Below are 12303 nucleotides of genomic sequence, written 5' to 3'. Positions count from 1 at the left end.
GTGGAATACACTGTGACACACTACAGCTTCCATGATGAGATGTTCACTCTGCTTTGTTCTGTTTTGTTTATTTGTTTATTTTTGTTTTTTATTTTATTTTGGCAGGGAGGTGGAAAGGGCATAGGGTGGAAAAGACAAGATAGGTAAGTGGGATTGGGGTGCATCATGTGAAACTCAAAAAGCATCAATATATAGTTAAAAAAATAAAATAAAAGGAAACTAAGGAGCCAGGCACAATAGCTTATATTTTTAATCATAGCACCTGGGAGGCAGAGGCAGACAGATTTCTGAATTTCAGGATAGCGTGTTTACATAGCAAGTTACAGATCAGCTAGAGCTACATAATTGGACTCTGTATATAACTTCAACAAAATAAAAGCTATTTATGACAAACCTATAACCAGTGTTGTATTAAATTGGAAAAACTAAATTTAAAAACATCTTTTAAAATACCTTGAGAAGAATACTCACTCTTTCCACTCTTAGTTGACATAGTGCTCCAAGTTCAACTAGAACAAGAGAAAAAAATTTAAAAAGGTAATAGAAATAACAGTCAAAATATCATTACTTGCAGATGATATGATTTTTCCGTATATGAATATTATAATTTCATGCCTGTTTACAATGTGTTGCGACCATATTCACCCTATTCACCTTTTTTTTACCCCCCCCCCATTACTCTTGCTGGCCCAATTCTTCCCAACTAGTCCCCCTCCTCTTTTATGTCCATTTTTAGTATCAGGTTTTTTCAAGGAACCACAGATGCTGTGTATTCATGATTACTAAAATCATGACATATCCAACAGATAATTTTTCATAGTGCTGCTCCCACTCTCTGCCTACCACCTTTCCTATTTAAGGCTGAATATTCAACAATCACTACTCTCACCATTTTGACCAGTCAGGAGTCTGCATTATTCACTGTTCAATGCAAAAGAAGCATCTCAGACCTAGGCTGAGTGGAACACTCATCTAGATAAGCACAAATAATTAGAAGGTAGTCTGGCTACATGCCATTTATTAAAACAGCAGTAATAGATTATACCCTAGGGCCTCTGATCTCTCAAACCATAGTTTTGTTTTTGTTTGTTTATTTTTAAATATATATACCTGGTTTACTGTACCAGGCATGAACTCCCTCCTAAAAAGCAAGGCTATAAATCTAATTTGAAAGCCACTGGTTAACTCCAAAACAGTAATGCCACTATTACACCAGTGAGTATATCAGTATGGTCCACTGCTGTGTAAGAATGTTGATGGTTTTTCTGTCACAGATAATGCTAACAATCAGGATGGAACATTTATCTTAGTTACAGCTTGCTTTCTTTGTGTCTTCCTTAGCCAACAATAACTCATATGGACACCTGGTGTTGTCTTTTAAACAAAATCTCAATTGTTCAGTCTTACCAATAAAGACTTGGGGGCCAGATGTTGGGGTGAAAACCCAGCTCCAGGTGGCAGAGAAAGACCTGGCTGACCTTGCTACTCAACTGCAGACCCCTCTCCCAAAATGTCTCAAAACCCTCTTTCAAGCTAAATGTTCCTCCTTTCTACTTCCTTTGTGTCCCTTTAGCTTCCCTACTGACGTCCTCTCTGTTTTTTTTTTCCTTAATACTCTTATGTTCACTTCCTTTAAACAGGTTGCTTGCTCTACCTCTTGACCTATGGTTGACTTTGTTTAATTCTGTTTACAATATTCAAGCAGAAATCTCTTGGATTGAAGATATGTGCTAAGGCTGAGCCACATCACAACTAAGAACAGATTTTTTTTTCAGTAAATAACACTATCTTGAGGTTCAGGGAGTGATCAAATATCCTGCAACAGCCTGGCACTGATATTTTCCTTTAAAAATCTATCGTGTCTAGAACAAACATTATATACCCATTGAAACTCATGTTTAAAAACATATTTTATAATTAACATAGCCTTGAACTCCTGGTCCTTCTGTCTCCATCTCCCATGTACTTAGACCAAACTCATTTTTTAAAAAATATATTTTATAATTAGCTTAGCCTTGAACTCCTGGTCCTTCTGTCTCCATCTCCCAAGTACTTAGATTATAGCTATGTGCTACTACATCTGCTTTTATGAAGTTTTGGATCAAACTCACAGCTTTGTGTATGCTAGACAAGCACTTCATCGAATGAACTATACCCTAGCATGAGAAGGAAAATTCTGAAATAACTAGAAAGATGCCTCAGCAATTAAGAGCACTTGTTGCTCTTGAAAAGGAGTTGAGTTGAATTTTCCAGTATTCACATGGTGGTTTCCAATATCTGTAACTCCAGTTCTAAGGTATCCAACACCCTCTGTGGTAGGACCTCTGTGGGCCCCAACCACAAATGTGAGCAAACATACACACGGATAAAACACTCATAGATAAAATAAAATATAAAAATCTTTAAAAAAATTAAAAGAACTTGTTGAAAAGGATTCCAGTATTATAAAAAATAATCACAAGAATTGTTAAATAGGGATTGTATAACACTGAAATGCTTCTTTAGAACAATGGAAGCAGTAAATATTAAAGAGACAGCCTAGAAAATGTAAGCAAATTTTGCCAGCTTACTTCTTGCAGCATGTCAATATATATACAAAATAAGCAACAAAACATAATTTTCCAGTTAATAAGTAGACATAAATAGACTCATAAACAGACAGTTCTCAAAAAAGGAAACACAAATGGCCAAAAAAGTGTTCAACATTCTTAGGCATTAAGAAACTGCAAATTCAAACGGCTTCGAGATTATATCTCACTACAGTTAAACTAGCTAATATCAAGAAGATAAACCACAAATGCCGATGAATATGTGGACAAAGAGGAACCCCTATTTACTACTGGTAGGAGTATAAACAAGTTCAGACACTAAGAATACCAGTCTGAAGACTCCTCAAAACTCAGATAAATAATACATTTTTTTCTCATGTCTGAATCCCCATTTTTTTCCCCATACATTACATCCTGACTGCAGTTTCCACTCCTTCCTGTTATCCTAGTCCTTCTTCCCTCAACCACCCTGCCATCCACTTCCATTCAGAAAATGTCAGGGACATCACGGATATCAACCAAACAAGGCTTAGCAAGTTGCAATAATATTAGACAGGATCTCCATTTTAAAAATGTTTTTCAAGACAAGGTTTCTTTGTGTATCCCTGGCTGTCCTGGAACTCACTCTGTAGACCAGGTTGGCCTTAAACACAAAGATCCACTTGTGTGTGTCTCCTGAGTGCTGGTATTAAAGGCATACACCACCATCACTTAGCTTGGATCTCCATTCTGATAAAGAAAATGTGGTACATTTACATAATACAATGTGGCTCAACTACTAAAAACAAGGAAATAATGAAATTTGCAAACAAATGGATAGAACTAAAAATAATCATCCTGAAAGACACATATGAGATATATTCAGTTATAAGTGGTTATTAGCCATATCATACAGGGTAACCATACTAAAATCCACAGACCTAAAGAAGCTAAATAACAAGGAGGAGGATGCTATTTCAGAAATTTCCTTCTCATGATGGGGTATAGTTCACTTGATAAAGTGCTTGTTTAGCATACATAAAGCTGTGAGTTTGATCCAGCACCCTTAAGAGCAGATATGGTTGAAGAGGTAGGGAGAAGAGGATGGGAGCCTACCATAGATGTCCTGTGAAAGACTCCACCCAGCAGGGGATCAAAGCAGATGCTGAGACTCACAGCCAAACGTTGGGCAGAGTGCAGAGAGCCTTATGGAAGAGTGGGGGACAGAAGGACCCGAAGGGGACAGAAGGATCACAAGGAGATATGAAATGAGAGCCCAGAAAAAGAAGGTGTGGCAGTTTGGAGAGACAAGAAACAGATGGTATGATGGCTTGGAGACAGAAGAAAATGTTTCAGTGCAGAGGCTTGGAGAAGACTGCTTGCTGCTTTTACTGTTGAGAGAAAATTGGTATGGCTCCAAAAGAACCCATCAACTTTGAAGAGCCTGGAGATGTAAAGGGGGTTGCACTTCCCCTCTCTACTAACTTTATCTCTACTATCTAGGATTGAGAGGTTGGAAGGGAAAGGTTTTAAGGAACCCCAAATAAAATAGAGTTTAAAAAATTAGTTCCAGTATCCAAGTGTGTTCCCTAGTAAAGGGATCAGGAACTATTTTTGACATGAACTCAATGGCTGGCTTTTTGACACCTCCCCGCCCCCCCACCCACGAGGGAGGAACAGCCTTGCTCGGCCATAGAAGAGGAATTTGCAGCCAGTCCTGAAGAGACCTGATAAGCTAGGGTCAGATGGACGGGGATGAGGACCTCCCCTATCTGTGGATTTGGAAAGGGGCAGGGAGGGGATGAGGTAGGGAGGATGGGATTGGGAGGGAATGAGGGAGGAGGCTACAGCTGGGATACAAAGTTAATAAACTGTAACAAATATTAAGAATAATAATAAAAATGAGTTCGCCAACAAACAAACTGCAGCATGAAGAGGTCATATATGCCTGAAGATCGCAAAACTATTTAAAGGTCAGAGTTGAGATATGAATTCAATCTGGTGTCAAAGTGTGCACAGTTAATCTCAGTAAATTTTCTTTGAAGTTCAGTAACTTATAACAATAAATTTTAACTAATAATGTTCCATTCCAATAAAACTAATTAACAACTCAGTACTAGATGGTATTGAAGTAATGATGATAGAGAAAACATACAGAACAAGATAATTTCAACAAGAGGGTGAATAAAATATATGGCAGGCATGAAATACTACAATAATAGTCATTAAGCCCTAAACTTTAACTTTAAAAGGTAGTTCTTTTCTCACACATAGGTGGTAGGAATTAATATGATCTAGCTGAAATAATGACTCTTCTATTTTCTAGAAACTCTACTTGTAGAAGTATTGCAACAAAAATGTAAACTAATCTTCATCAAAAGAAACTGATATTGGTAATATCAAAATCTAAAACTTCTTTATCAAAAAATGATCGTGCATGTGGCATGCTAAGAAAACCAAATATTATACAGCAATGAGTATTATCTATAACGACAAAGAAGAAACAGAGAAATCTTTCAAAGAAGAGAGTATATGCTGTATGAATTCATTTTGATATCTTTAAAAGGCTGGGCATGGTAACACATGACTTTAATCCCATCACTCAGGAGGCATGGGCAAGAAGATCTGATTTCAAAGCCAACCTGGTCTACAGAGAAAATTCCTGGACTATGTAGTAAAACCCTGTCTTAGAAAAAGGGGGGGGGGGAGAAAACTGACATATCACTAGATATCAGGATAGGGTTTAACCCATGGGTTGGATGTTGATTAGGAAAATAAATGGCTTTCTTCTAACTAAATATTTGGGCATGTTCAGCTTATAAAGCTATATAAGTGAATAGTCTATGAACATGCATCATAATAACAATCCGTTTTATTGAACAGTAATCTCATATTTACATCACTCTAAAACTAAGCACTCCTATCCTTATTAAGCAAGCCATAATATCACTATGGACCTCTGCTTGTTTCTCTTATTATAAGAAAAATCATCATCATCATCATCATCATCATCATCATCATCATCATCATCGACTTTTTTAAGGAGTGAAGACCAAATTCATGGAAACAACTGAGAACCAGGCATGCCACATACTTTAACACTCAGTATGTGTTAACTGTTATTATTTTTCTGGGCCAGTTTTTCTTTCTTGTAGTTACCAGCCTGTTTATAGCCTTAATCCACTCCCACCTGTGCACACAGGAAATATTAATATTTTAACACTCAAAAACAAGACGTTCCACTGCCTCCTCTTTGCCTGAACAAAATTTTAAAAAATTACAATATATACTAAGGCAAGCTGAGCTTGAGCTGAGTACATACAGTGGCCCAAGTGTATGTAGACTGGGAGAAGCACGACCAGAGTGGAACTAAAGGACTTTTGTTCTTTTATGGTGCTATTATCCATTGTGCCATACCAGGAAACCTAATGTAAATAACATGAATTGGAAATGAGGTGATCAAGAGAAAGTTAATGTTGGATGTGGTTATTGTTTACAAAGAAGAGTACTGAGGAAACTGCAAATCAGAACAGGAGAGGCTTTAACACTGTAGTCCTTGCTTTACCATCAGGCAAAGTCTAAGGCCAAGAAGTAAACATATTATTGAATAAAAAAAAATGGAGAAAATAGTTAGTTTAAAAATTGAGGGATCAGGGTGTGGCAGTGCATGCCTATAATCCCAGCACCCTGGGAGGCAGAAGCAGGCAGGTTACTGTGAGTTCGAAGGCAGCCTGGTCTACAAAGTGAGTCCAGGACAGCCAAGGTTACACAGAAATCCTGTCTCAAAAAAAAAAAAAAAATTGAAAGAAACAACACCTAATTCAACTCTCCTAACTTCAAAACCTCATACTATTCTCATTAAAATGTGGACTTCAGTTAGCCTGGGCCTAATCTGTAATAATTAGTGGAAAACACTAATCACAGGGTAGTTATGAACACTTTCTTCACTATTCCTCAGCCATTACTGGAGGAACTAAACTGTAACAAGGGGGAACTTGGAATCTAAAGGGCCTGGCTGGAATTGGGAAGGAAAGAGAGTCAGAAAACATGAGAGAAACAGAAGTAGCTCTTAAGGTTGGGCAGGCTTCAAACAAGTGTCAACTTAGCTAGTAATGCATTTCTTCCCTCAGCTGAGCTGAGTTAGGTCCATCCAGATTTACCTGCCTTTTTTTCCATTGCCAGGCTAGGAATGGAGGGATACTCAAACCCATACACTTACTCAGGGGCAGGTGTAAGTGGGGCATCTGTTTAGAGACAGGGAATATCTAAAGGAAGGAGAAAGAAAGGAAAATGTTGAAGAAAGAAGCTTTACAAAATGTGACACCATGAAGGTGGTGATGGTGATGGTGGTAAAAGTGGTAGCCAAAGAAACTAAGGTAAAGATGGTAAGAGGTACTAGCCTGGGGTTTGTACCAGGGGAGATCACACCAATAGGAAAGTGCCAAGGACTCACTGAGTGTGTAACAGACAGGGACACAAACCACCTTTTCTTGCCCCACCACTGCTCCTAGGTGGGCCCTGAGGAGGAGAACTCGGTTTGGCTAAAAGGTGTTGTAGTCTCAGAAAGCAAACACAGATAAGGGCCCTGGAAAAGGGGTGTCAAAGATCACCCTGAGAAGTATAGGGCAGTGCTCCTGAGCTCAAAGCTGAAATCTAGCAGGGAGCTCATGACTCTGGTCCAACTTAATTCTTTAACTTACCTTGGGCACCACAAAATGGTTCATGATTACAGATGCTGCCAGCAAAGCCCAAAGTTGCTTTTCTAGCTGCAGCCACCTATGATCCAAAGTTTCTTAGCTCCACCCCTGATCAAAGTCTCATTTCCTGATACTAACATAGGCTCTTATCACAGCATTTTGTCCATAGCTATACTGGCATCTGCTAATGGTCCTGGTTCCTCTAATGTCCTGTTCGTTCTCAGGTACTTCATTTGTTCCAGAGGCTGCCAAACATGCAGTATACACAGGGCCCTGGAATTCCATCACCATACTGAATAAAACCATAGTGGTGAATGGCTGTCATCCCAACACCTGGGAGGTGAAAGCAAGAAGACCAATAGTTCATATCATCCCTGACCTCATAACAAGTTGTCACCTTGTTTCAAACAACAACAAAAATGGAACCTCATGTTTGAATATGGCAGCCCTTTTTGCATTCCTACTGTTATTATAAGGGCATGATTCAAAGATGATAGGCCATCTTATGCTGGAAGCTGGACTTCTAAACAGCTCTTCTGTGATGAGACCGTGGGCTAGTAAATATTGAATAATTTTTGAATTACAGGAAGCTGTGTCCTCTCTGTTCCCCACCTTCATATGTCTACTGCCATTTCCATAGTTCAAACCTGATCTACAAGTAGTCTCATGCAAGAAGAGGCATACTGGATGCACTGTTCAAACCTCAAAAAAAAATATCTACTTACTATGCTTAGTGAATAATAAACTCACTTTCCTGATCATTTTTTTTTTCATTTAGTCTTCTGTATCCATTAAACTCTAGTTGTTTCATACACTTTCCTTTCCGTTCGTATTTTGTTTTACAACATTTGACACTTTTGAGTGACATTCTCATTCGATAGCCTTTCTCCCCTTGGCTTGTTATAAAGTAGACTCACTGTGCCCATCCTCAACTGGTCCCATCAGCTTCCCAGCCCTTGTACAGATTCAACTCTAATATTTTGATGGGGGTTCCTAAATTTATATCCCAAATACTGTGAACTCAAACTAAGGAGTTGCGTTCATGTATCTTTGGTAGCACATTAAAGACAGGGTAGCTCACACCAAACATGGGTTTCCCATCACACTCCCCTTTTGACACCTTCATTCTCTTACCTGTGCTATCTATTGTTCCTCAAATTTAACTTTTTCCTGCCACAACATTTCTAGTTTTTCAGTGAAAACATCATCTTGGAGTTGAGATAGTGAAAAGAGGGTGTGAAGGCTGCCTTTTCTGTTTTAAGACATCCTTGTGTGTGTGTGTTCATGTGTGAATGGGTACACATGTGTGGTGGTCAAAAGTAATGGAAGTCTTGGTTTCTTTAACAACTCAGTTATGTTGTGTATATATATATATATATTTTGTTTTAATCCCAAGTGTGGGATTTTAGTTTGGGTTTTAGTTTGTCCACAGCTGATAATTGCTTCCTGTGAGGCATGATCTTTGCCAGCAGGTAACGGCCTGTTTCATGCAGCACAGAGATGGCCGAAATATAGGAATCTAAGGGATATAAATATGAGAAAAAGAAAGAGAAAGTGTGGCAATTTGGAGAGATCAAAGACTGACAGTGTGGCGGTTGGAAAGACATGGGAGAGATGCTTTGGTGCTCAGTGGCTTTGAGGAGATAGATGGAGGAAACTGCCTGCTGCCTCTGCTGTTAATAGAAATTGTTATAATCCCCAAGGAACCCATCGACCCTAAACAGTCAGAAGAAGTGAAGGGGTCTGTGCCCCCCTCCCCACTGACCTTCTCTCTCTTACCTAGGGTTGGGGGTTGGAAGGGAGAGGCTTTAAGGAACCCCAACTAGAGTTTAAGAAAGAGTGCAATAGTCAAAAGACAACCTCAGATGTCACCTATGTTATTTTTTAGGCAGGGGCTGGAATGGACTAGGGATCTGTTTGTTTCTGTCTCCTCAGAAGTGGAACTACAATTGAATAGAACCATGTCTGGCTTCTTTGTACATAGGATCAAATGGGTCCTCAAACTTGTTTTTCAAGCACTTCATCAAGTTAGCTATCTTCCCAGTCCCCCTTTTGATGTTTTTGTTTGTTTTCTGTTTGTTTGTTTTTGAGACAGTGTCCAGTGTTCACCAAGTCATCTTGAATGTTTTGTACTCATGTGGAACAAGAGGATAGAAAAAAAAAAGGCCTAACTAGTTCTCATTAGCTCTTTTACAGGCAATAATCCATACATGAGAGTAGAGTCCCTTGGCTGATTTACTTCTTAAAGGCTTTGTCTCGGAATACTTTTGTTGTTGATACTATTTCTGTTTTACTCAGAGTCAAACTATATAGCCTGTTTGGGTCTGAAACTCTCTATTTTCCTGCCTTGGGCTCCTAAGTACTAGCATTACAAGTATACACCATGACAGCTAATTTTTAATATTTTCAAATTGGAGATTAAAGTTCAGCATAGTTTCAGAAGGAACACACACATTTAAACAATAGCACAATTGTTCCGACCCAAATCTTTGAAGGTGTTATCATTCTCTTATTTAACACACAACACAGCTAATTTAACGAATACTTCCTTTGCAATGGGCTCCAAATCTAATCATTTTCAACTTGCATTCTGACCTAGGCCTCAGGACTTTTTAGCTGGGTTATTACCATACATGTTAGCTGATCTCTGTTTTGGCCCTAGTTCCCATAGAACTATTTCCAAAGAATCCACTCCCTACACAGGATCTGTAGTCTTAAATAATGTTCGTATTTTGAACAAAACCTTATAGTGACTACACATCTCAAACTACAAAGAAATAAATAGTTTAACCTCTCAGCTGCATCTTCCCTTAGTCTTTCCTCTCTTTCTTTGCTTAAATCATATTGAATATCTTACCATTTCTCCTAGGGACTTTATATTTGCTATTTCTTAGTGACTTTGAATGTTTTCTTCCCTTTGAAATGTACACATTTATTTTTATCTCTGTTAGATCTCTGACCAAATGTCACTGCATCAAAGAATCGGTATCTAAGTACCTTATGTAAAGTAAAGCCACTACTGCTCTTCTGACATTCTCTACTTCCCTTTTTTTGTCAAAGTTATCAATGCTATTTGAGAAAATGGGAATATATCTATCTTCTATTATTTTTCTTCTGTTAAATCATGTTCATTTGGAGAGACAGAATCTCTCCAAAGTGTGGGACGAACTTGGATTGTAGTAGTTATCATGCAGTATTTAATAATTACTTATTGACTGACTGACTGACTGACTGACTGAATGTTCCGAACTACCACAGATTTTGACACCATTAGTATTAGTGATTCCTTACAATGGTTCTCTTTAGGCATATTGGAGCATAATGTCTTACCAATGAATATAGGAGAGACAAAATTCAGAAAGGGACTCTCACGGGAGTAGGAAATACAGGAAATAAATGGGAAAACTTAGAAGAAATTGTTAGGTTCATAAAATATTTTCAGTAAGCAATGATATATTTTCTCTCTCTTTTGGAAAGCCTTAAGTAATATTACTTCTGAAGTTTGTCTATTTAATTTATTACACAGGTAAATAGGAAGTACTTGGCACATAGTCAATGCTTGATACTAGCTGAACAAGTAATGATAGTGAATTACCCTAAATTTAAAGTTAGTGTAGACTGCAGGGTAAACTAAAGATTAGAAAAAACCAAATAGCTAAAAGGGAATGTTGTTCCATTAGAAGATGTGAACTGGTAAGCATGTAAACTCTTCCACTTTGTATGTAGTAGTCAGATCTCTGAAAGATAAAACCACATGTTAAACACTATTTATTATAGTATGTTTCATCTGCCTTGCTTTACACTCAAGATTACAATTCAGTTATCACATGTTTATGCTCTACTTACGTATTGGAAGCTGGTGTTCTTCCCATAATTGGGAGAGTAAGTAGATTCACTTCATTAACTTCTCTTATTGACCATTGAGACAACCCTAGAATGCTACGGCCAGGCCAGAGGCTTCTTATGATGTAGTGAATGATGACTATTACCAAGTCATAAAGCCATACTGACCTCACTCCTGCCTCCAGACTCCATCAGACACCTTGGAGCACAGCTTCACTCAACATCTCCACTAACTTGTTACTCAGAGAAGCCTCAAAAAAAAAAAAAAAAAAAAAAAAAAAAACAGACTGGGCTGTTTGTAAATTTTGTCAGTCTTAGGTGGTAAGAGTTCTTGAGACAACTATCAACAAACTTTCAACGAAAACCATCTCTAAGAAGTCTATATTCACCTAGCGACAGCCTACTTCACCGATGCAGTGCTTAGGGGATGTCAGCCAGGCCACCTGGCAAGATTGCATCAAATTTTTCCTACAAACTGAGATGTGCAGTGACGCAGCAGTTATCACTGATTGTCCACCCTGGTTACTAGCTGCTTCTCCTGAAGGCAACTTTACTCAGATGACCCAAGAAGAAGTTCAGACCTTACTGGCAAGAGAGGAGAGAGAAAAGTTGCTTCACCAAGGAGTCACCCTTGCTGGAACAAAATGCTTGTTGATCCGTGACAACTTGTTCACTGAGGGAAACTACAGTATGGACCTGCGTACCAAAGGCCAAAGTAGAGGTAGCCAGGCAGTGACTGTACTTAAGATGGGATCTGTGTACCTTGTGGTGAAGGGAAAGAGGGGGACAGAAGGAGGACCTCTCAACCTCAAAGCTTTTGAAATGGCAGGCTACATTAGAGAGGCCATTCTTCAGCAAAAGGCCCATTGTTAAGTAAATTAAATGACCTGATGTTGAACTTACAATTTTGATGCGTGTTTATGTTTCTCCTGCTTAATTAGTTTATTTTTGAGGAATAAAGAAGTCCCCAGACATGATTCGAAAGCATGTATGTGTCTTTGGGGATGGAAGGATGGGCATAGATTGGGAAGCAGTAGTTCCTTTAGACCAGTGGTTCTCAACTTTCCTAATGCTGCAACCTTTTAATATAGTGCCTCCTGTGGTAACCTCAAATCAAAAAAATTGTTTTTGTTGCTGCTTCGACTGTAATTTTGCTACTGTTATAAACTGTACTGTAAATATCTAATATTCAGGATATCTGAATGACCCTAGTGACCCTAGTGAAAGGGTTGTTA

General features: G+C 38.4%; 1 protein-coding gene across 1 annotated transcript; it reads left to right on the top strand.

The window, feature by feature from the left end:
* Positions 1–11479: 11479 nt before the first annotated feature.
* On the top strand, positions 11480–11941 carry LOC129669312 (profilin-2-like). The gene has a single exon (XM_055597483.1). The coding sequence runs from the start codon at positions 11480–11482 to the stop codon at positions 11939–11941; it is 462 nt and encodes a 153-aa protein (XP_055453458.1).
* The last annotated feature ends 362 nt before the right edge of the window (positions 11942–12303 follow it).

The sequence above is a fragment of the Psammomys obesus genome, unplaced genomic scaffold (genome assembly GCF_907164565.1).
Source record: "Psammomys obesus unplaced genomic scaffold, mPsaObe1.curated_primary_1811, whole genome shotgun sequence".
NCBI classification, from domain to species: domain Eukaryota; kingdom Metazoa; phylum Chordata; class Mammalia; order Rodentia; family Muridae; genus Psammomys; species Psammomys obesus.
Note: the sequence above shows the minus strand (reverse complement) of the source record. Positions and strands in the feature narration are given on the sequence as shown.

What these genes read in the sequence shown, in the direction of transcription:
- LOC129669312 (XM_055597483.1), top strand. Translation starts at nt 11,480, where the DNA reads ATGCAGTGCTTAGGGGATGTCAGCCAGGCCACCTGGCAAGATTGCATC.